Below are 25,788 nucleotides of genomic sequence, written 5' to 3' on the forward strand. Positions count from 1 at the left end.
ATTTTCCTTATCTGCCCTTCGGTAGGATTCTTTGATTGTGTTTTTACTTCACTTTCAGCAGGAAATTGAGTAGTTTAAGAACTTTAAGTAAATAAACTTCCTACAGAGAATGTGATTAAAAGGGGGGGGGGGGATTAAAGGATCCAGATAGCAACTGATAAGCATGGAGCTGGGACAATGACAGTTGTTTAGCCTGACCTAATATATTGAATGAAGACTGTTTATATTCTACAGTTTGTTTGTTTTTATCAAGTTAATATTGTTATGGATTTGCCTTCATCTGATTTATGCCTGAGCAGGGCCTGAGATTGGGGGTGAAGAATGGGAGGGAGTATATTAATGTTCCTTAATGATCAATAGATTACGGAAGTATTATTTAAGAGAAATCTGAAGGTCTCTCTTTAACTATAGCCATCAGAGTTAGGAGGAAGTGATCCCCCCACCCCAACTAACCCATCAGGATCAAACCCTGGTTTAATATCCTGGTTTAACAAATCACTAGCGTTAGGAAGAAAAAAACCAACTCCTCAAGTCTGTATATTATGCAGCACTATGGTGTGCTCTACAATTAAAATGGAAGTGTTCATTCTTCTCTTGTGTCTGAGAGACGAGAGGAGGAGGGGAGTGCCAGTTGCCCAAAGCACATTCACATAGCTCTAAACCAGGGTGGACAGAACTGGGCTAAAAGGACCACTAATGTGACACAGCATAAATAAGATCATTTATGATCATTGGGAGGAGGCTGGCATGTGACCCAGACCAATAAAGAATCTTGTTAAATATAGATGGGGTTGCTGAGAACTGTTTGTTACATATCCCTCCCCCTCTTCCCTCTGCCAAACTACAGTTCCTTGAATTCGCTGAGGAGAAGGAACAAAACCCATTTTAACTAAATGTTTGTGGTGTAGTTATGCTGACATGGGAGGATTTCATTGTGCAGAGCTGGCTGCTTTTCTATCTGTGTGTGCCTTCTTCCACCACTGCTTTACCTCCCAGTTTTGCTTGTCCTGCATACAGAATAATATACCATACATCAGGAAGACTGTGGTATTTTTATTTCACAGAATGGTGCAAAGGGTTTTATCTCCTCCCCCCCAATCCTGAGCGTGTGTTAGTTCCTAAATCTGCACAATGACCAAGCATTTTCCTTTTTGTACATGTGGGATTTAATTGTATGTGGAACGCCGAAGCATTCATGACAAACAGTGGTATTTCCAGACTATGACCATCTGAAAAACAGTATGACAAGATATATAAATAGCTGAGAAGAATCAGTGCTATCCTTGGCTCCAAGAAAAAACCTCCATTACAGGAGAGAAAAACAATAATAAATAACTTTAAACATTTAGCATAAATGAATGCAGGAGGAAAGGGAAGAAAATGGATTCTGCCTTCAGCTAAATGAATGACATTTGGCAGGTCTGTCACTAGCTATGCATTTTCAGGAAGAAATAATGGTCTATAAGGATACTGGAGCCTTCAGGAACAGCATCTTTCTGCTCAGCTCTCTCCTATGACGATTCTCTTCTCATCATTATCATGTGTTCTTCCCTAGCATATTTGTGAGTGTGTACTTCAGGCTGTTATGCATTTATGTTGCCCTCTTATTCACATCCCCCCGCACCCCACATTAGCATTCATTTATTTTTAAAGTTGCTTCTGGGAGTGGCCTTGTTTGATACATTTTCCATTTTTTATGAGGTTTCTCCAAAGGGCAGCTTGCATATAGAATCACAGCATCAAATGACTTATGGTAAATGTTCACACAGATGCAGACAATGCCACTTTCTTAGCAGCTCAAGCCTTGCTTCCCCTTGCACCTTTGCAACATTTGACAGCCATACCAGTCAGCAAATCAACAATGGACCGATCAGTTCAAAAGTAGTCTGTTGAGTTCAAATTTAAAACCATAGGTAATCACATAAATTAAAAACACTTACATAGCAACCATCCTTGTGGCTGATAAAATATGAGGCAAAAACAAAAACCCAACTCCTACAATTTCCTGTACATCAAAATCAAATTATCTTCAATATATGAAGATTAATTAGATTACACATATTTATATCTAACTTTGAATGCTACCTCTAGAAAGACTGAGGCTCAGTAAATGGTATGTTTGTCCCAATCATACAGATTGAAACATTTTTTTCAACATCTGATATTCAAGAGTGAGTACAGACTAGACAACATTTTTTATCTGGAAGCCTTATAATGGAACAGTGCAATGAACTGTGTCAATATCCCTCCACCTCTCTTTGAACACAGACAAAGAGGCACTGGTCAAGGGTTTTTTTTACCATCAGGGTAAGCTGAAGAACCTCATTTGGAACCTCAGCCAAGGTTCAGTCTCTCTTTAATGGGTGGAAGATAAGATGGATCCCATTAAATACTTAGTACACAGTAGTCAGTCTTGCCTTTTCTCCCCATGTTTCAGGCAGGCTGTCCATCTTTTCAGATTTCTATAGCACTGTGCACGTATTTATTCAATCACAAGTACACCCCTTTTTAAAGCAGAATCCATGTTTAAAATGTTGAAAAACTATTTTGGGGGTTAATGACAATTCCAGTTTCCAGACAACCAGTGTGATGCATGCATGGCTGGCATTTGCAGTAAATACACCGAATCCATTTCACCTGAGCTTGATCCAAGAGATATTATTGTCACATAGAAAGAAAATGCAATGGGCACACTTGCAAAGTGGGCTTACCACTCAAATTATGAAGGTCTCTAAAAACTTATGTTTTGTTTTGTTTTTAACAACAAACCAGACATTTAAGAAACTAAAGGGTTCCATGGCAAACCCATGAAGCCCTGGTAAAAAAAGAAAGAAAAGAAAAGATGGCAGCCAACAGTGTAGCTGCTGAAAAGCTGCTGCCACTATTACCGTGTTTCCCCGAAAATAAGACTTTATATTAATTTTAGCCCCCCAAAATGCACTAGGGCAATTAGCGGTACATCAGAAATTACTGCTAGGTCTTACTTTCGGGGTAGGTCTTACTTTCAGGGAAACAGGGTACCAAGGTAAGACTTCCCCAAATCCTTGTAGGGCTTACCTCAACAGCAGCAGCAGCTTGGAGCATTCTTCAGTAGCTGTGCTGGGAACCATCATTTTCCTTTTTCTATAATGCAATGTATCTGCTTCTGCCTCCAGAGAGCAAGGGCATTGCATTATAGGTTAAAAATATGAGATGGTAGCTACCAGTGACTGTCCTGCCCCTCCACTAAGGGGACCGCAAAAGCACTTGGCTGAAGATTCCCATGAATCCAACATTGGCACTGTAGTCAACCACACAATTCTGAATACCCTAGTGGGAAACAGCTTTTCCCCAGTCGCCCTGTCTTATTTTCATCAAAAGTTGTTTGCTCACCATCTACAGTATAGTGAAGTAGGTGGCCATCTCACCACAAAAGGGAGAACTTATAGCTGTAAAACGCTTGGATTTCCACACCAGGCTGTTGCCATACAGAAAGAATTCTGGTTTGTAGCACATGCTGCCAGAATGCCAGGGAGCTGTGTTAATTTGCAGTATTGGGAGATGACACATGGATGCCTCTATCTCAATAGCTGAGAGCAATGTTACCATTCAGACAGGTCACTGTAAATTGCCATCAGTGTTAGTGGTTCCAACTGGTTCCATACAACTACAGTCCACTATCCTTACAGAAACATATATGGATCTGTGGAGCTGGGAGGCCACCTTGAAATCATGTGAAAGCAGCTCAGGGAGGTTTGGAGGAATAGTAGGCAATGATACTTCACTTTCCAGGAACAAAAACAGCTAGTGCTACCTGGCTTTGGTTGCTAGGCTGTACTCTTCCAGAGGGGCTGTTTTTGCCTGTGGCTACTATTTAACATTTAAAAAGCAGCAGTTGGAGCAGCCAGGGCAGCAGCAACAATAACTTGTAAGAACTGAAGAGAGAACATTCTACATCGTAGTCCACTCAGTGGCTTCGTCACCCACCACACTCACCACTGCCTTAATATGTATTAATTTTATTTTATTGTCAACTGTCTTGGAGGATTGTTGTCAGGCAGAAAGGTGGGCTCCAAATATATACACACAAATAATAATTTTTAAAAGAGTCAAGGGATCTGGACTATTATTTATGTATTTATTTAACTTGTATACCGCCCAAACTTTCATCTCTGGGCAGTTAACAATGACATAAAAACAATTAAAACAAATATAAAAGGTTAAAACAGTTTAACAATTTAAAAACAGCATAAAATTAAAACCTACAAATTAAAAAAGCTGAAAAAGCTTGGGTGAAGAGTTGGGTCTTCAGACTTTTTTAAAAACTGCCAGATGGGGAGGATTGTATCTGAGCAGGGAGCACATTCCACAATCTCGGGGCAGCAATCGAGAAGGCTCGTCTCCATGTGATCACCCGACGAGCTGGCGGTAAATGGAGACGGACCTCCTCAAGTGACCTCAATAGGCGGTGGGGCACATAACGAAGAAGACATTCTCTTAAATACCCAGGGCCTAAGCCATTTAGGGTTTTATAAGTTATAACTAGCACTTTGTATTCTGCCCGGAAACCTATTGGCAGCCAGTATAGCTCAATCAACATGGGAGTAATGTGGTCTCTCCGAGATGACCCAGAGACCAACCTGGCTGCCACATTCTAAACCAACTGAAGGTTCCGGACTACATACAAAGGCAGCCCCACGTAGAGCACATTACAGAAGTCCAGCCTGGAGGTTACGAACAAATGTACCACTGTTTTGAGGTCACTGATCTCGAGAAACGGGCACAGCTGGCATATCAGCTGAAGCTGATAGAAAGCACCCCTGGCCACCGCCTCAACCTGAGAAACCAGGGAGAGGTGTGGATCCAGAGGTACTCCCAGACTGCGAACCTGTTCCTTTTGGGAAGTGTGACCCCATCTAGAACAGGTAGATCAAAATCGTCTCTGGAGTTCTGACCCTGCACAATAAGTACCTCTGTCTTAACTGGATTCAGTCATTACTAAACCACATCATCTTAATGCCCAAGCATCAGAGCACTGAACAAACCATTTCATCTGTTTCCATTGGCTTAGCAATCAAGAGCCACACTCTATCTATAAAAATGACAGAGCATGATAATATCAGATGAAAGCATAGAAAATGAAATGCAGATTAAAGAAATGCAGAGTAAAGAAATGCAGAGTAAAGAGTAAAGAAATTAATACAATGAATACGACAAATATTTATATAACACTTTTCATCAGAAGTTCCCAAAGCAGTCTACATGGATATAAATAAATAAATAAAATGGCTACCCTGTCCCCAAAGGGCTCACAATCTAAAAAAGAAATATAAGATAGACACCAGCAACAGCCACTGGAGGGGTGCTGTGCTAAGAATGGATAGGGCCAGTTGCTCTCTCCCCCTGCTAAATAAAGAGAATAAACACTTTTTAAAAGTGCCTCTTTGCTCAGTTAGCAGGGGACATTGAAAATAGAGAAATTCATTTTAAATAGGGGCATCTAACCATTGATTGATTGATTGATTGATTGATTGAATGATAAAGTGCCGTCAAGTCGGTGTTGACTCTTAGTGACAACATAGATTCTCTCCCAGATGATCTGTCTTCAACTTGGCCTTTAAGGTCTCGCAGCGGTGCATTCATTGCTGTCGTAATTGATGCCATCCACCATCTAACCATACATGACTATAATACTGTTTGAGACTGCTGGTCATTCTCAGTGCTAGATCTAAACAAAAAATTAATAAAGCTTCAGTGATGTAATATTTTGCAGGGGAGGACATCTGAAAAATGACCTACACTATAAGTAGACGAGCAATGCTGTGATTCTGTAATGAAGGACATGATGACTGCTGTGTCTATAAATTTCTGATGCACCAGCATCATGTTTTGGAATGTCTCCAAACGATATATGTTGACAATCTTGTAATGGAGCTCTCATAGTGCAGTCTCCAAACTCACAGCACATTTTAAAAAAGATGTTGGGGTAATTATTCCGTTAGACTGTAACTGTACACTTCTATACAGAGTTAGAAATGTCAGCACAGGGTACATTATGTAACAGAATGTCTAGCTAACAGCCGAATCACCACATGTATTTACATAATGTGGTATCCCATCACTCAGTTACTTATCATAGGAACATAGCAAGCTGCCTTCTACCAAGTCAGACCATTGGTTCATCTAGCTCAGTACTGTCTACACAGACCGGCAGCTGCTTCTCCAAGGTTGCAGGCAGGAGTGTCTCTCAGCCCTGTCTTGGAGATGCCAGGAACTTGGGACATGCTTTTCCCAGAGTGGCCCCATCCTCTGAGGGGAATATCTTAGTGATCACACATCTCCTATTCAAATAAAAACCAGGGCAGACCCTGCTTAGCAAAGGGGACAATTCATGCTCTCTACTGCAAGACCAGCAGAAGAATGTATAAACTACCTCCATTGAATAGAATGTAAGAGGAGACAGAAATACTTTCTCTGTTGTAACCGATGTGCAACTTCTTCACTTGTGCAAGCTGCTACCAGACAGTGCTGTCATCTGGCAACAAACATGCATGTGTGAACTTATTCCAATTAACCAAAGCCATTTTCACAGTAGAGCCAGCCCTACCATGAAGGGCTGAAGTAATGCAGTTTTCTCACATGGTAGTTTTGGGGTGCTATTACAGGCAGAGGAGTGGGAGATGGATTTCTTGAGGAAAGCAAATTCAACAAAAACTGCACAAGAGTATGATTTGGCAGCAGTTCAGTTTCTATATCCTACCTACCTGCACCTAGGTTCCAAGTTCCCTCCCTGGCATCTCCAAGACAGGACAGAGAAATTCCTGCCTGCAACCTTGGAGAAGCTGCTGCCAGTCTTTGAAGACAATACTGAGCGAGATGGACCAATGGTCTGACTCAGTATATGGCAGCTTCCTATGTTCCCCTCTTGTGCTCAGGCCAGTGGCCCAGCTCACATATATTAGAGGGCTGACAGGCTTTCAGATAATGAAAAGCACAATTCAAGAATAACTGCTTGAGCTCTGTTGGGGTACAGCAAAATCATTCTTTTAATTTTTGTTAATTATCTTGAAACACAGAAAAATAGTGTTTTGTGGCACTTGAAAGACAAACAGATGTATACGCTCATGTAGTCCACAGCCCACTTCATCAGATGTCTGAAGCCTTTAAGATATTTGCCGAAGTGGGCTCTGTTCCAGGAAACAATAAATCTGCCCGTCCTTAAAGTGCCAGAAGACTTTTTTCTTTTTAGGTCAGAGAACGTGGCTTCCAGCCAGCCATGCCTTTTCTCGCTCGCTGAATACACGCTCAGCCATTGCCTCGGCCGCTCAGGCAGGCTTTATGCGGCGGCCCCTCTTGCGGACAACAAAGGCCGTAGTAGACGCTTGGATGGACCCCAAGAGGTGTAAGGCTGACACAAGCCCAGGGCGTGGCTGGTCGGCCTGGCGTGGGTGGGGCTGTCAGGGCGCGCGCGTTTGTGACACAGCCCGCCTGAGCCTTTTCTCCCTTTGTTTTCGTCACCCGCTAGTCAAGGGTAATAAATAACGCCGCCGGTGAAGAAAGGGTAGGCAGAGCATATTGCCCGAGGCGGCGGGGAGGACAACAGTAGCCCCAAAGCAACAGAGACGAAGAGAGTGCCAGCAGCAGCAGAGCAGCAGCAGCCCCGCCTCTTCACGCTTTGCAGACCCGCCTACAGTCCCAACATCCGGGTTCCCGTCAGTGTCGCTGCCGCCTGCTCCTTCTCCCCGCCCCCACAGACTCCCTCTGTGACTTTCTCTCTCATTGAGGAAAGGCGGCGGCGGCGGCGGCGGCGGCAGCAACGCAAAAGCGGCGGAGCTTGGCTCGGCGGGGGGTGGCGGCGTGGAGGGAAGGGAGCGCGCGCAAACGCTCGTGTGTGTCTGTGTGTACAGCGAAGATGGCGGCGGTGGTCGGAGGGAGAGCCGGCTCCTTCGGTTCCTCCTCGTCGTCGGGGCTGGGCTCGGGCTATGGGGCTGCTTCCTTCAATAGCGGCAGCGGCGGTGACTCGAGAGCGGGCGGAGACGAGGACGATGGACAGAATCTCTGGTAATAATTGACATCCCCCCTCCTCCTCCTCCTTCCAAAGGGGGAGCGTTACTACCTGGTAGCTCCTCCTCTTCCCCCGCTGCGGGCCAGGTGTCTTCGCCCCCCGCCTCTTGTCTAGGCTAGCATCTTCCCACGCCCCCTGCTTAACTGGGCAGGCAACGAGGCACCTCTTTAAAAGTGGCGATTCTCTTTTATTGAGCAGGGGGAGAGCAACTGGCCCTACCCACCTCCAGCACAGCATCCCTCCAGGGACTGTGGCTGGTGTCTTATATTAGTATTTATTTATTTACTTACCTTATATACCGCCTGACTCCAAAGGCTCTAGGCGGTTTACAAAAATAAACTGTTTCTTGTGCTTACTTTCTAGACTGTGAGCCTTTTTGGAGACGGGGTTCCAGCTCATTAATTCAATTAATTTAATTCTCTATGTAAACCGCTTTGGAACTTCTGTTGAAAGGCGCTATATACATATTGGTGGGAGTAGCCGTAGTCCCGGCCCCTGCCCACCTTGGCCGTCTCAGAGGTCCTCTCCGAGCATCGTGGAACGGGCCCCTCCCGCAGGGTCGGGGCTGCCCAGCAGCTTCCCCACCGGCCCTCGTGCAGCGCACGATCCCTTCCTCTGATTCCCCCCTCCCGAGTCTCCCGCCTTGCCCATCTCCTCCTGCTGCGCCTTTTTCCCCACAGACCTTCCCCTTTCCTCACAGGCCTCTTTGTTTTTCTTCCTCCCCGGCAGGTCTTGTATCCTCAGCGAGGTCTCCACTCGTTCCCGATCTAAACTGCCTGCGGGGAAAAACGTCGTGCTGCTGGGTAAGTGAACCCTTGGCGCCTCCCACCCCGCCTTTATTTTATTTTACATTATGTTTTTCTTCCACCTTTTGATTTATTAATTAGAGGGACTGGACCGCTTCTCGGTTGCTCCATCTAGGAGGAGGGCGTGTGCGGAGTGCTGCTTGCAAGGTGCCGCGTTGTGTTTGTATGGGGTGGAGATGGGAGGGGTAACTGCAGCGCCTCATTGAGCCCACGGGTCTCTCCAGCCCCCTCCCCCTTTGCGGGATCCGGCTGATTCCTCTCTGCTGAATGAAAATGCACCGTAGGCATTGTAGTGCTAAATCCCTTGTATTTTTCACTGCTTCTGTGAAGGACTGCATGCAGTGTAATGCTTGAAACCTAGTTTCCAAGATCAGTTGAGGGGCCTCTGCGGTTTGTTGGCTGACAGGCTGGAAGAGTATGCGTCGCCCACATGAATGAGGTTGGTCCAGAGCATTGTTGTCATAATGTGTGTCAGCAGCAGCCTTTCTCTCTCTTGCTGGCTTGGATTATGATTTCTTGTCCCCGCCCATTAGAAATATCCAGCTCCTCTTCCATGGGTGTGTATGTCTTGTTCCTGTCAATAGAGATAATGTTTTCACTGGAGAAGCTGAAAAAGTGAGAAGCTGAGATCTGGTATACTAAGTGCATTGGCATCCTGTCCCTCACTCCCCAGAACTTGCGTCATGATCAGCTGGGTCATCACTTTTTGGGTGATGCTCTGATTAGATTCTGGATCTTGGCACTGAATTCACTGGGGGGAAATGTACTTGCTTCCTTAACAATGTTTCAAATAATGTATCAACAGACAAAATGCTTTCTCCACCCCAGAAGCTTATAGCTTGAAATGGTATGCTAGGATGTTGCTTATAAGTAGAACCACTCATGAGTAAGCACTCCAACTGGCTGTGTTCAAGAAGTTTCTGATAGGGCCAAACTCCATGATTGGGACTAATATGAGTTATATTTATTATTTTCTTAGCTGCTGCAGGGTCCACCAATTGGGACTGCAGCATGTGGGGGAAGGGGGCTCTAACCATTTTCCCCGCTGTCATTGCACCTTGCTAGGACCACTTTTTGCTCCTTGACAAACTGCAGTTGTAGTTTGCAACAAAGGGAGCTTTCTTCCTTGGGTAAGTAGCTGCAGGTGGGTGGGGGTCCTGATACAGACTCTGTAGGGGAGAAAAGGTTAAAGCTCCCTCCTCACATTGTAGAATGCCAAAAGCTACCTCTTCTGCCATTTTAATTTGAGATCGTTGCAATTATTTTATGCACTAGATGTCTTGGAGCTAATTTTAAAGCTGTTAACCATGCTCTTAAAAAAAGCCCCCTCCTTGCATGCTGATTGCTCCATCTGCTGCTGCTATTGTATAAAAGAAGCAAGCTCATTGGCTCCAGCATATGCATAACACAGTTTGTAGCTTGGTCTTGGGTTAGTTTCATTCCTAAGTGAGGGAACCATGCTTCGTGTCCTCCCCCGAACAAAGTTGGCTATGAACTGTTCTGGATAGTACTCTCTCTTGGTGGTGGTGCTGTTTAAGAGTAAGCACCCTAACCTTCCTCTGAACTTGGTAGTTGGGGGTATATAAAGTACAGGGAGGACATTTAAATGTGTGGGATGTACAGATATGGAAACAGCAATCTATAGATATTTTAGGGTGGAGCTTGCTTGTTCACTTGCTTGAAAGAGAGTGGTTAGAGACACAGCTTTATTAGAACATTCTGGAAATGTAAGTTAAACTAAGGCTCTGTAAAATTATGAAGGAACTGGAGAGGAGCTAGAAATGGCAGTACACAGAACTGTAGATATGTGATGCTTAATGGGCATCAACTGTAGATATGTGATGCTTAATAGCCAGGGCTGGTGCAACCTGGTAAGCAGGGACCGCATCACAGGGAGGTGCCAATGTTGGGGGAGCATGTGCTGCTTCCATCCCCCCACTGCGCTGCCTTCTCCCCGCCACTGGTATACTCCCTCTGCTTTGGGCACAGCTTCACCCCAGAGTCGCCAGCCAAAAGAAACAATAGGCGCCTTGCAGCCGATGTCCAGGGCTTTGCTGGAGGTTCTCTCTCTTCTCGCTGCGCCAACCCAGCACCACACTCGCTCTGTCACTGCCAGCAGCACCCAAGAGAAAAGGCAGATGGAAGAAACATTGCATTCCAAATGTTCTCCACGCCTGCTGGCCCATTGAACAGCTCTGCTGTCTATGCTACTGAGTGGCCGTTGACTCGCCTAGCTATTGGTGGATGGAGGGAGCTGCGCAAAACAGAGAGAGAGACTTTGGGATGCCCACGCTCCGTTATCGCTTGGAGACCGCAGGAAGATGCCGGGAGGGTGAGAGAGCACGTTGGAAGAGGCAGACTGGGAGACTTGGGGGTGTAAGGGGCTTGCTGGGAAGCAGCACTTCGCTGTTGGCAAGCGCAAATGCAGATGGCAGGCATTCTAATGCCTTCTCCCAGAAATTTGCTGCCTTTCAAGTCATGAATGTTGAAGATCATGCAGATAGCTGGATAAAAATAAATCCCAATTACCAGGCTGCAATATTTGAAGGAATACCTACTAGGAGGCAGCTTCATATGTTACACAGCAACAAACCCAGATTTGCCACCAAGTGTACAATCAAGAAGTGCTACAGCCAGTACTGACCCTCTTGCAAGTATAGCCTATCCACACATCATACTCAACACTTGTACAATCTAGCCCTATTCGTTTTACCTGCATTCAGCTGTCTGTGCATTCATGCACATTTTTGTATTAATAACTATACCTCCGTTCATTTTAAAAGTGAGGCTGGGCACCAGGCCCTCAAATGTATGGTACAGAAAGGAAGTGTACTACTATATGTGTGTACAAATCTGTACACATGGTGCACTCATTGTTCAAGTGCTGCACATAGAGTGTGAATAGGCTGGTGTATAATGTTCACAGCTACAGTTATCCGCATGTGTTGAACAGTAACGCAGGTACAGCAGTACACTTGCTATCTGTATCCTGCATTTGAGGGGCCTGCACCCAGGTTCACTTTTAAAATGAACGCTGGTATAGTCATTCATTCGCACAAAAACATGTGCATATGTTCAGACATGGATGCAGCTACAACATAATGTCCGAATGTGTGCTAATAATGCATTTCTTTCCCAATATGCATGTTCAAGTGTACACTTTAGTGTTGACTCTGCTTCAGAGCCACTTGCACCTGGCCATAGCCTTGCAAATGCCACAATTATGATCTTTATATTCTGCAAAGATGATGAGTTGCGAAGGTGATTTCTTCTTCATTTATTGTTATTTAATGGATTTATATCCCACCTTTCCAATTCCTTGTCTAAGGCAGCTGACATTAAAGCTACATAAAACAACCCTAAAAAACTATCACAAGAACATTAAGTGGTCTACAAATGCAGTTATGACATATGAGGATATATATATATAACTAGCTGACCCAAGCGCAGAGCATCTGCGCCCCTAGTTCTCCCTTCCTCCCCCTCCATTTCAGGGCTCAGCCAGTCTCCCTCGCTGCTGGCAGCTCTCATTCGCCTCATGAGGAGGCTGGTGGCCCTGTTTTCGTTGCCTGCTTGGCCACTTGCAGTGGCGCCGTCTCCTCCTCCTCGAGGGCCCTCCCCCCATCAGCTCTCATCCTTATGAGGAGCCCAGAAGCCTTTTTTTGTCAGCTGCTCGGCCACTCGCAGTGGCAGCACCGCCTTCTCCTTGACCTCCCCCCGCCTCCCTCCCCCCTGCCAGCTCTCGTCATCCTTACGAGGAGGCCAACAGCCCCATGTTTGCCACCTGCTTGGCTGTCTTCAGCAGTTTGCAATGGCACCTCCTTCTCCTCGGTCACCCTCCCTTCCTCCTTGCCAGCTCTTGCAACTCCTGGCAGCTGCTTGCGAACTCTCGCGAGAGCTGCCACACACGGGATTAGCCACGGGTACACCTTAGAGAATTGTGTATGTGTGTATATACGCACAAACCCCCCCCCCCTTTAACTTGCTTGTTAGGAATTGAATCTAACTTGAACCCAGATCCAAAACCCGGTTTGGAGAGACTTGTTTCCGTTAACTTGCACCCAAAATCTTTTGCTTGAACCTGAAGCAGAATTGAGTCCTGAACACAAAAAGCAGTAACTAGTTCCAGATAAGTGGTTCAGTAATCAAACAGACAGCAGTGGCATGATTGTTTTTTCCCCCTTGGGTTAAAAAAAATGTCCTGCTGTACGCTTATAAGCCTTTTAAGTATTTAAAAATAAACCATTTAAAATAACATCTTTTTCAGATTACATAGTTATCATTTGGTCGGCTCAGATGTCATGCAGAACCTTAGTAAAAGCCCGTTACCACGTGACATCTCAGATCCTTGGAAATGCATCCCTCCCTCACCCTATTCCTATGCCAAGTGTCCACTTCCCATCTAGTTTAAAATAAACCAAGAATGGTCCTGCTGTCTGAGCTACTTACTTCAAATATGCTGAGATCTGTAACAACTTACTTCAGACTTTGGGTTCAGATATCAGTATATTTGAGATTAGTTAATTTGAATGTCACAATCAGCCTTGGTTTATTTTAACCTAGATAGGAAGTGGGCGCAGAGATGAGAGAGGGGAGTAGGCGTGCCTGTGGCTCAGAGATGTTACGCAGCTTTAACTGAGGTTCCGTGGGACATTTGAAGCGGCCCAATGTGTTCATTTTATACAGTTTCATTGAAAGCATTTGCCCCTTCACTGCATTTTTCTTATTACATCATTCAATTTGAAGGAAAAATAGTAGCATAGTGTGAACAAATTGAGAGTTTGTAAAGGAGTTTGGGGGAAAGGGGTGATATAGCCCCTTATATAGTCATTAATACTGATGGGTGGGCGTGCTGATTTATAGGTTGCAGGGGGTGCCAGAACCCCTAGCACTGACCCTGTTTGTGGACTCCTAGTTGTTTGCTGTAAGTAGATTCGTTGTGTGAAACAGGCCTGACAGATTTTTGTCAAAGTGATAGCTATTCAGGGTGAGTGAATTAAGAAATTGCTTTACTCATTTAAAATATAAGAATGGTCTTAACAAAGATAGAATATATTGACAGGATGTTGTCTCCAACAGTGGCTGGTCAGTGTTTCTGGGAAATTTTTAAGCAAGTCATAATGGGAGACCGTTATGCATCCTGCATCTGGATGGAGATGCTCCATCTAGCATCTGGATGGAGATTAAATTCCTGGATATCATGGCTTGGAGCCATTAACAGATTTATTTCTCCAGGGATGAAGCCCTTTTTAAAAAACTAACCCATCACACTAGCATTGCATCATCCTGTGGGAGTAAATTCTTTAAATTAACTATGCATCAGGACAGTCAGTTTCACTGAAGTTCTTTTAGTTCTGAGCAAGATAATATTTTTATATATACTGTTAATGCTGTTTATAACTTCACTAGTAGCTTTAAGCCCGTTTCATTAACGGGCGCTAGTAGAGAAGACTCACTTGCCCACTCTCTTGCCCTCCCTCCCCCTCCCACCCCTCTCTCACCCTGCCCTCCCTGTCAGCCTCCTGCCCCACTCCCTCTTGCCCTTCCCCCTCCTCACATCACATCCACTCACTTGGGCCCCAATTCCGCTGCTCAGACGCAGCTTCCTTCCTTTCTCCTTCCACTCCCTCCGTCTCTGGCGGGGCCGAGTGCGGCCGCCGCCGCCAGCAGGCCCGGCCCGCCGTGGCCGCTGCCACCAGCGGGCCGGGCCCAGTCCTCTCGCCGCCGCCGCTGCCATCAGCCCCAGTCCGCCAGCGGGCTCAGTTCCCCCGCCGCAGCCACCGCCTCCAGCGGGCCCAGTCTCCTTGCTGCAGCCGCTCGGCCATACCGTGTTCTCTGGCCGAGGCCGCGGCTCCGCCACCGCCTCAGCCGGCTTCCCCCCGCCGCTGCCTCGGCCGCCTCCTCCCGCCGCCTCCTCCCCGCTGCCTCCCCCCCCCCGCCCGGCTTCAGCGGCGGCCGGGCTGGACCCGACGCCGCCGCCTCTGCCCTCTCCGTGGCCGCCTCTGGCCGCCTCTGGCCTCCCCTCGGCTGGGCCGACCAACCGGCCAACATGGCCGCCTGGTGCCTGTGGTCGTGTCTCCCTCGGCTGTTCTGGGCATGCCCAGAACAGCTGAGGGAGACACGGGCACACACTCAAGGGTTTTATTATATAGGATTAAACACTCTTACCTTCCTCCCCCCCCAATTAAAAAAACTTTAGCTTTTTACTAAGAAGTATGTTTCATGATTATTTTCATGACTATTTTCGTTAAAGGATTCTTTATGACTCTACAACCGATTAGATATTTGACTGCCTTTACAAATGCCATGTCAATGGCATTTGGCCAGTGGCATTACAAATGCAATGTGAGGATAGCATTCAGGCCTTGCAAAACTGGCCAAAGTGTAGTACAGTATAGCTAAAATGGGCATCTAAAGCATTTGGTTTTTCATAAGAGATCGAGAATGGGACATGGTATCCTTGGGCTCCTTGCATATTGAGTGAAATTTCCTTTCTTTCCCTTTTCCCCACTTCAGTTAAGCATTCTGTGGACATAAACTTTAAATATAGATCTAGCCAGGGTTCTCTCTTCACCAGTATTTGGAGCAGGTTTCAGCTCCTAGATAATAGGGGATCCTGATTATCTTTGTGATGCTTAATTTTGCAATTAAGTTGAGGGGATCATGCAATCCCATGATCTATTCCTAGTCTTAACCACAGTTATAAGATTAAACAATGTTATGTCTGTCCTGGCCCATGTGACTTTTAGATATTTGCCCATATTGCTTTTTAAAATCATCCTACGAGACCGCAGTCTAGTGTTCTTTGCAAGTTTCACTTAATTTAGCCTGCCCCACCTTTTTTGAGTGAAAGTGCTTTTATTCAGCTTGTTTAGTTGTTTTCCCTTAGTATCTGGTTATACTAAATTTTATTTTAATGAAGACAGGTTGTTTGTTTGTTTGTTTGTTTAACTTTTATACCACCCCAAACTCGTGTGTCTGGTGGTTCACAATGATAAAACAGCTAAAAACACACATAAAAACAATTAAAAACTAACAATTTATAAGTCAATCACAGAATTAAAAAGCTGAAAAAGCTTGAGTAAAAATATGTGTCTTTAAGTATTTTTTAAAAATTGTCAGAGATGGGGAGGATCGTATCTCAATAGGGAGCGCAGTCCATAGTCTTGGGGCAGCAATGGAGAAGGCCCGTCTCCGTCTGGCAGCAACTGGAGACAGACCTCCATGGATGACCCAATGGACGGTGGGGCTCATAATGAAGAAGACATTCTCTCAGATACCCAGGGCCTAAGCTGTTTAGGGCTTTATAAGTTATAACTAGCACTTTATATTTTGCCTGGAAACCTATAGGCAGCCAGTGTAACTCCATCAGTGTGACTCCATATTACTTAACCAAGCACTGTAGAATGCCAAAAGCTACCTCTTCTGCCATTTTAATTTGAGATAATTGCAGTTCTTTATGCACAAAATGTCTTGCAGCTAATTTTTAAATTTGGTAGCCATGCTTCTTAACAAAAGCATGTCTGATCAAAGTCTCTGGTTCTCGATAACATTTCTTCCACTTCTGTGTATCTTTACTCTAAAGGAAGTCTTACTATGTTCAGTGTGGGGTGTATTCCTAGGTGAACGAGCATAGGATTGCAACCTTGGCTACTTAATAAACTGGTACTGTTTGTTCAGGAGCACTGACAATGTCAGCATTACACATTTGTGGCAAATGTTGTGTATAAACTATCCAAGTGTCTCTGTAAGTGCTGCTTTGAGGACTGAAAGAAGCTACTGTTGCAATAAGCTAGCTTTTCTGATGAACCTTTATACTTAACTGGTATTGGACTGTAGACACATTAACTTGATTAAAGCATTATTTGTAGTTTTGATGCTTTCCTTTATCCAACTACAGTCCATGGGTAGGGTTTAAAACGCCATAGGTATTAAAGCATAAATAACATCCAAAGTTATACTTTTTTCCTAGGGTTATACTTTTTCCCCACCCCAAGTTTTTGATACTATAAATCAGGAGGTTGTCTAAACTCAGAGTCCTGTTCCTTTTAAGTAAATGCAGGTAGAACCTGTATTTAACCTGTACTATTTAAGGGGGATGTTAGAAAATGGCTGAAGACTCACATCTTGTGTAAAAATGGCTAGATACAAATCTGAGATGTGGGAATGACAGCAAAGTTTCAGGATTTTTGCCAGGTTTAATTCGACCACTCACCTACCATACATACATCTTTAAAAAGTTGTATGTGTCTGATCACATTCTGGCCGTTTCCCTACACTCCTTTTTGGAGTGCAAGTTCCTCTGAACTTATTCTAACAGATTATTTGAGATGGATGGTGGTGTGCCAGTGACACTGTGCTCTACTTCCTTTGAAGTCGCAGTGGGGTAAATTCCCCATCTGGTGTTTTGTCTTGCCGCTTGAGACACCTGTGGTGATACACCTTTTAAAAATGGGCTCTCTTGTGTTCTAGCCTCGATTCCCCTGGAAATCTTAGATCTTGGCATCTTTGGGTTTTTGTTCTGTGTTTATTCATCTTACAGAGCAGCTGATTGGCTTAGTGGCACTAGGGGAATCTCGGAAAAGGACTTCCTGTTTTATCTGCCTCAGCCTAGTTCTGCCTGATCAAATTTGAAAAATTTGAGCTTTAATACAAACCTTGACTAATTTTCTTTGGACTTAGGAGCCAGACTCATTTTCCAGTCTTCAGGGTTTCAGATATATCTAAGACTGGAATTTACTTTGCAAGCAAAATCTTATACCAAAGATATCTCCAGTTGAGTGGAACTCTTCCTCTACAGTCCTTTCTCTTTTTCTCCACCATCGAAATGCATAGTTCTCATTTGTTTTACTGTGTAAACTGTTTTGAGAACTTTTTTTGTTGAAAAGCAGTATATATGTATATTTTTAATTAATAAGGCAAAAACACAGAAGATTAAAGCTAGTAAACATCCTAGCGTTCTCCAACCACCCAACCCCCAGCAGCCACCAGATGATAAAACAAATGCAGATCATTTTTGCTCGAACATTAACCCAGAATTTTCTCTTCTCTACATTCTTCGAAGCCATACTCAATGAGTTTTAAAAACCCAGTCCATATACTGAATCCAAGGTTAGTTCTCCCCCCCCACCCCATTTTTTTGATACTATAAATCAGGAGGTTGTCTAAACTCAGAGTCCTGTTCCTTTTGAGTAAATGCAGGTAGAACCTGTATTTAACCTGTACTATTTAAGGGGGATGTCTTAAATTCAAAGGCATCTTCGATTCGAGTAAATATGGTATATGCACATACACTGCTGTTCCAAGTGGGGGTGGGGAGTTGGAGTAGCCTGTGCTGGCACAAGAACATAGGAAACTGCCATATAGTGAGTCAGACCATTGGACCATCTAGCTCAGTATTGTCTGAATAGACTGGTACTAGTTTCTCCAAGGTTACAGGCAGGACTCTCTCTCAGCCCTATCTGGATATGCCAGGGAGGAAACTTGGAACCTTCTGCATGCAAGCATGTAGGTGCTCTTCCCATCCCCTTAGGGGAATATCTTACAGTGCTCACATATAGTCTCCCATTCAAATGCAACGTTGCTTAGCAGAGGGAACAACTCATGCTTGCTACCCAAAGACGAGTCGCCTTAAGTGGCGCAGTGGGGAAATGCTTGACTAACCAAGCAGAAGGTTGCCGGTTCGAATCCCCGCTGGTACTATATTGGGCAGCAGCGATATAGGAAGATGTTGAAAGGCATCTCATACTGTGCAGGAGGCGGCAATGGTAACCCCTCCTGTATTCTACCAAAGACAACCACAGGGCTCTGTGGACGCCAGGAGTCAAAATCGACTTGACGGCACACGTTACCTTTACCTTTACCACAAGACCAGCTCTCCTCCCATTCCTCCCTGGCAGAAGGAACAGACTGGAACAGAAACACACAATCTGCTCTACTTTCTCCTCTCTGCTGCTGCAAATGCTGTCTTCCATATCCAGGCAGTGGGTGGCTGCACCCTCCCCCTTCTGAGAAGAGAGATAGGGCAGTCAGATGGGGCTGTGGCTGTGATACTCTGGGGGTGGAAACACACTGGGGGACTGACTTGCTGGGGAGAGGAAGCAGAAAGGGCCCCTACCCAGCAATGGTTTTGTGGCTAGCTACTGCTGCCTTCCACTCCACTATTGCTCCTTCTCCCTGCCAGCAGCACAAAAGGGGTGTGTGTGGGGCGGGGAGAGATTGAGCTACTGCTAGTCCTTGGCAGATGGAACTGGTGGTAGCAGCAGGCCGCACACTGGAACTCCCTCTCTGCCTGTGCCAGAGTGCTCAGGGCCCTGGGCAAGCATCCCCCAAGTCCCCGACTTGAGATGACAATTTCTTTAGGTAGGAAAAAAGGAAAGGTTGTGCTGTTGAGTTAGTGTCAACTCCTGGCGACCACAGAGCCATGTGGTTTTCTTGGTAGAATACAGGAGGGGATTACCATTGCCTTCTCCCTCACAGTATGAGATGATGCCCATCAGCACCTTCCTATATTGCTGCTGCCCGATTATAGGAGTTCCTCATATTCTGGGAAACACACCAGTGGGGATTCAAACCAACAGCCTCCTGCTCTCTAGACAGGTTGCTTCCCTGCTGCGCCATTGGATGACTCTATGTCTCTAGGTGCCACGGTTAAATTTCTAGGCAGAGTGGAGAGTTGGTTTCTGGGTTTGTTGAGCCCCACCCTAATAATTGCTGCTTAACCTTTGAGTGTTGACAGTATGATGAGTGTTGTACAGAACACAGCAGTAACTAGCCTGCCTTGCTTTGCAAAGGTATTGGAATTTGTACTAATGGGCTGTATTAAAATTATATTCCAGCACTGTATTATATGTAGACTCCAGACAGTTTTAAAGTTGGTCCATTCTTAATTTGCCAACAAATGGAAAGAAGTTATAGAAATAAGGATATTTTGTAGCCTGTCATATTGAGAATACTCAGGATCTTAAAATTAAAGACAGTTTCTGCTGCAGGTGCTATATTAAAATTTGAACTTCATTAGGGAGATTTATTGTCTGCAACAATATTACACAATTTCTATTAGGCATACAGTAAGCCATATCTCTGGTATTGGAAATAACTCAGAATCAGTAAGGAGAGTGTTAGCAGCCATTGATCAGCACTGATGTAAGCAAGAATTCAACCTGCTATTAGATTTTCACTAAAATTCCAATTAAGATATGTTTGCCTAAATGATAGAGTGAAAACATGTTAGGAATAGGCTGCAATGCTCTAATGCTTGCAAGATCTAATGTTAAAATTTACATTACTGATAACTTTCTTTTTTAAATGCACTTTCAGATGAGGGTGCTGCACATTTAGTTTTTCTGTTAATTCTTAAGGGAGAAAACGAACAATGTGAGCAAAATAAGAATTGCATGGGTTTCCTGCATAACACCATTATCTTCACAGCATATTTGGTATAAAATCAGTTCATTGTTCAGATATATCCTGTGGTGTTGCAAAACAACCTGCAGCTGAAATTTATATGCAGTTGATCAATATATTTGTATTTTTTTTTTTGCATTGTTAAACCAAACATTAGGCTCTGATTGGTGCCTTTCCCCTCCATCACCACTCCCCTTGCGTGACAGAATGGTAAGAGTAGTTAGATGAAGCCACAGAGGCTTGGTGCTGTCCAGTCTTCCCTCTAACTGGGATTCCCAGATGTTGTTGACTATAACTCCCAGAATCCTCAGCTGCAATGTCTTTTGCTTGGGGATTATGGGAGTTGTAGTCAACAACATCTGGGAATCCCTGTTAGAGAGAACACTGGTGCTGTCTTGTGCCAATGCCATTGCTGATGCTTGCTTATCTTTTGAAGGAGCTGGGTCAGCAAGAAAAAAAGAGTGATTATTAGCCAGCTCCACAACCAAGGCAAATCACACCAGACAGTTCTGAACAGGCTGAAATTCTGAAGACTTACTTGGTAGTAAGTGTCATTGAAATGAGTTGGATTTATCTTCTGAATCAGAATTCTCAGAAGTATGCTATGGACCATTATTTAAAATATTTGGGCGTACAACCCACACATCTTTTGTAATGTAGATCTCTAGAGACAGAGCTATTGTGAAATTAAGCAAGTTCACTTATTTAAAGATTCAAGTGTTTTTTACTTTCTGAATATGGGGTTATTATGGGTTGAACAGTGTTCTTCCTCTGTAAGATTGCAAGTAAATGTTGATACCCTTTCATTAACAGTCTAAATATTCATCATTTACCCAATAATAATTCTACTGTTGTGTCTCACACAATAGTGCTTGACCTCAAAAGTCAGATATTTTTGCCTCTGGTTTGTGTTCATATAGAAAAGCAAGCTTGAACTATGGGGGATCATAGGTTCAGTTTGAGTTGAAATGTGTCGTCATATTAAAATAACCTGGTGTAGTATTAGGTGTCACTTAAATTCAGGTTTTTAGAAATTAGGAAAAAAAATTAAAAGATCATTCTGTGTGTGATGTGCTGTGGCTATATATTTTTTTCACTTTAACAGTTTGACTGCTGTAAGCTGCCTTGAGGTCTGTTTTGGTCAAAAGACAATGTAGAAAATGCAAAGAACAAATGAATCAAAATGTTGTTTTAAAATAAAACTAGAAAAAAGTCCTTCATAAGGATTCACTCAATATTCAGTAGTCCATAGTAGTAGAAAAGAAATATAGTCAGGATTCACACCATCATACTTTAGCTGCAGCAGTGGGTTGGCCTGGGTAGTGGCCTACTTAATAGCTTTATTTACAAACAGTAGGTTCCTGCTTGAGGCACATGTTTTGTAAACTGGCATGCTTGCTTGAGTTTCTGACCTAGATGTAATGATGAGCTTTTTGGACCAAGCCATGTTTGGAGGTATCCCTGTTAACTTGCTAATATTTTGTGCAAAACTGGAATGTGAAAAGACTCCTATCAAAGGGGTCACATTTTTACCTTAGCTTGATTTGTTGGCTGCATATTGGATGGTTATAGACCCTGGTTGAGAGGTCCAGAAAAGCTGGTGTGCATGTGCACATATTCTTTTCCCCTTCTAGTGGTAGCCTTGTGTTTCTGGGTTGCTGCTTCATAATTAAGATGTCTCCCCTGTGAGGCAGAGAAGATGAAGTACATACTTATTTCTTTTGTCAGATTATCAAGCCTTTACTTCTAATGTGGCTAAGTTTTGTCTAATAGCAATGAATATAGGCAAAACTGAATGACTAATGTAATGGATTTATTTATTATGTCATTGTATATTCATAAAAACTATGCTATTTCTATTGTAATGGGTATTATGTTCACGTTTCTGTACTGGTCAAAGACTGTAATAAAGTTTATCTATCTGGGTTGCTGTTTCAGAAGGTTCCTCCCAGTTTGGAGGACAGAGGCGGGTCTTCTCTGTAGCTGCTCCTGGGCTGTAGAATGCACTTCTGGCAGAAATCCGCAATCTGAATTCTTTATTGACCTTCAGGAGATCCCCTAAAACCTATCTGTTTGGCCTGGCCTTCCAGGGTTTTTAATTAGTTTTAATTGTTTTAATGCCTGATTTCCAGGGTTTTTTAATTGTTTTGTTTTTAATGATGTTTTAATTGTTAATTGATTTGTATATTGTTTATATTTCTGTTTTAACTATTAATTAATTAACTATTAACTATTTAATTGTAAATCGCCCTGAGCCACTTTGGAAGGGCGGTATAAAAATTGAATGAATGAATATTCTTTCAGGGGCTTGTCCCCAGGAGGGGAGCTGAAAGACTTCCATGTATATCTAGAACATCACTTACAGTGTTTTGAATTCCAGCCATTATTTACTCTGTTCACTGGAGTAAAGGGAAATTCTGAAGTCTACTTGTGTGTCATATTTGAAAATGGATAGTTTTTGCATATTCCTCAGCCAAGAAGTGATTTTAAAATTTACTATTGTTAAGAGACATTTCTTGCAGATATAGTCTACAGGCCTTTTTGCTTCATAGTGTTAAAGACCATGATTCCCAATTTACCTATGCCGCCTCAGTTCCAATATCCATTCCAGATGATATATCTGGCTTCTGCAATGTTCTTGGGACTTAGCAGCTGCCTTGTATTATAGTCCTGGGGCCAAACTCTACACACTGCTCTGTGAATAATCACATGTATACACACAATTTTTCTCCAACACTTTTATCCGATTTCCCTTAAGGAAAGTAAGTTTATTAGATCACATGTGTGTCCCATGTGTCCAGGGCTGATAGAAATCAATGAATTTTTGATTTAAATTGGATTTAAAAAAATTTTTTTAATAAAAAAAGAAAACCTAGGTCAAAGATATAATCATGAATCTTAATCATAACTCCTAATTATATTCTGTGAACTTGTTAGCAGTATATGGGGTTGATGGCAGACCTGAGCAATCCTATTCTGCAGCTGTTGTATATGTCCCACGTGCGCACACACGAACGCCCCTTGCCCCTCTCCTTTTCTCTCTAAAGTACAAGGACATTAGGACCACTCATACATTGTGTTCAACACTCGTACAATGCGTGTGTAGTGTACACAGGTACAGCTCTTACATAGGTACAGTCATTCATATGTTACATTGAACTCTGATACAGCAGTACACTTCCTATCTGTACCATGCATTTGAAGGGCCTGTATCCAGGTTCCCTTAATGAACCCAGGTACATAATTTACACAGACAAGTGTACAAACATCTGTACACTTGTACAGCATAATGTCTGAATTGGGTTAAGGAATGCCAGTGAATGAATAGAGGATGGCGGGGGGGGGTAGATCTGAGCGGGGAGGAGTCTAGATATAAATGAAAGTGATAAGGTAGGGGAATAGAAAGTGAAACCAAAAGTGAACAGGACATATGCAGTCCTGAGGAAATGTTTTTTCTGAATGTATCCTCCATTGTAGAAGGGAATACCTATCATGGTAGAAGGCCATAAAAGGGTTAGGGTTCCTGTACCTGTGGATAAGACAGGCATGCATGCGAAATTCAAACAGTGCAACAAAGAAATGCAAGGCCTGGTTGCCTGAATGAAACAGCATTATGAGAATTGTGTACCTACTTTCTAAAAATGAAACCTACATATATTCAGGGTGCACCAAGATGATTTGGGTGCCCGGAATGCCTGGATCCCCCAGTCGCAAGGCTCCCTCCGTTCGTGAGGGCCCCTGAAATCTCTTTTGGGCGGCCCGGCCCGCCAAACCTCCAGGTTTTAAAAAGAACTTTGTTCCCCTTACCACAGCTGAGGGGTTCCTGCAGGGGGGAGCGGAGCAGTCTTTCTCACTTCTCCCCCCTCCCCCAGCGGTGGAGAGACCGGAGGCTGCTGGCTGCGTCCGTTCAAGCCAGTGTTGTTAACAAAGTGCAAGGTGCACCTGCGCAGTTTGGAGATCGTCCCTTGCGACGATCTATAAATTGCACAGGCGCACCTTGCACGTTAAAGACACTGGCTTGAATGGATGTGGCCAGTGACCCTCTGGTCTCTCCGCTGCCGGGGAGGGGGGAGAAGGGAGAACTGCTACTCTCTCCCCCGCAGGCACCCCTCAGCCACGGTAAAGAGGAGGAAAAGTTAAAAAAAAAACCAAACCAACAAAAACTGGAGGTTTGGCAGGGTGAGGCGCAGGGTGGCTGCTGAGGCCCCTTGACCATTTGGAGGGCCGGATCAGGTCACCAAGGTCTGGTGGTTAGTACACCCCTGCATGTATTAAGGTTATACTGGCTGGGTGCAGAGCATCTGTGCCTTCAGCCAGCCCACCCACCCACCTGCCGCCGCCGCCGCCTTTTTGTTTCTCCTCACTGCCTGATTCTTGGCCCCCCGCCCCCATTTTCTGGCTGGCCAGCCAGCCCACTTCTTCTCTACCCTCACCCCCACCGCCACTTTCTGGCTGGCCAAGTGGCTGGCTGCTAGCACAGCCACCATTTTCTTTCCTCCAGCCCATCCTGTGGCTATCCGGCAGCTCCACACATGTGCTACCACACATGAGCTACCACACATGTGCTTAGCCGCGAGTATGCCTTAGAGAATTAAATATATAGAAGATAAGACAACAATGTACTTTTACTAGAAAATGATGATTAACTAGAACCTTCCTGACTAGTCATTTAAATTGTTTAAATCATTAAAATTGAGTCCTTCTGTGAAGTGATTTAAATAATGATTTAAATCTATTTGACTTAAATCAAATCAACCCTGCGAGTGTCCCTATCAACTCTGCAATGCCTGGACGGATTTGTACAAAGCATGCTACAGCTGTAGGGACACATAGGGTACAGTCGTAGTGGGTGACACATAGGGACACCTCAGTGGCATAATTTGTGATGATGTCATCCACCCCCATTCAAGATTGTGGATGTGCGAACATTTGAGGCGCAAGTGGGAACCAATTTGTGAAATGCCTAACCAATTCGAATCAAAATTGTTATAGTTGTAGGGACACCTGAATGGCATAGTTTGTGATAATATCCACCCCAGTTCAAGATGGCGGATGTGTGAACATTTGAGGCGCAAGTGGGAACCAATTTGCACCAAATTTAGTTCAGCTGTAGGGACACCTCAACAGTTTAGTTTGTGGTTGTCCAAATTCATTCATCCACCCCAATTCAAGATGGGTGCGTGAATGTTTGAGGTAGAAGTTGGTAATTATCTGTTTGCAACAGTGTGCAGGGTGAGGGAAGGGAGTGTGGGGCAAAGTTAGTTTAACGCTTTATCCTCCACTAGTTTTTTGCTCATCACATGGGTGTGTGTGTATTGATGAACGGAAGACGTTTGGAAAGGAAAAGGTTAAATATCTTCCCCTTGTATCAGTCTTCTACTGCAGATTACAACAGTCATGGCAGTGTTTTATAAACTAAGAAAACACTGAAGAAATAGTGTACATGACTGAGCATCATGTGTAATTTGGACCTCTTAGAAGGTGCTAAGAAGTAGCGCAGTGAGGAAATGCTTGGCTAACAAGCAGAAGGTT

General features: G+C 44.1%; 1 protein-coding gene and 1 long non-coding RNA gene across 2 annotated transcripts in view; one reads left to right on the plus strand and one right to left on the minus strand.

Annotated features, from left to right (window-relative positions):
* Positions 1-4,096: 4,096 nt before the first annotated feature.
* Positions 4,097-8,816, minus strand: LOC128329433 (uncharacterized). Its single transcript, XR_008309649.1, has 2 exons — positions 8,727-8,816; positions 4,097-5,707 (listed from the first exon to the last, which is right to left on the minus strand). It is a non-coding gene; the product is annotated as an uncharacterized LOC128329433 (long non-coding RNA).
* Positions 7,510-25,788, plus strand: part of DYNC1LI1 (dynein cytoplasmic 1 light intermediate chain 1) — a 48,312-nt gene continuing 30,033 nt past the window's right edge. Inside the window, exons 1-2 of the mRNA XM_053260625.1 lie at positions 7,510-8,040; positions 8,774-8,847. Coding sequence (XP_053116600.1) covers positions 7,892-8,040; positions 8,774-8,847 — 223 coding nt within the window. The 5' untranslated portion in view covers positions 7,510-7,891. The remainder of the gene's footprint in view (positions 8,041-8,773; positions 8,848-25,788) is intronic.

Source organism: Hemicordylus capensis, chromosome 6, assembly GCF_027244095.1.
Source record: "Hemicordylus capensis ecotype Gifberg chromosome 6, rHemCap1.1.pri, whole genome shotgun sequence".
Taxonomy (NCBI): domain Eukaryota; kingdom Metazoa; phylum Chordata; class Lepidosauria; order Squamata; family Cordylidae; genus Hemicordylus; species Hemicordylus capensis.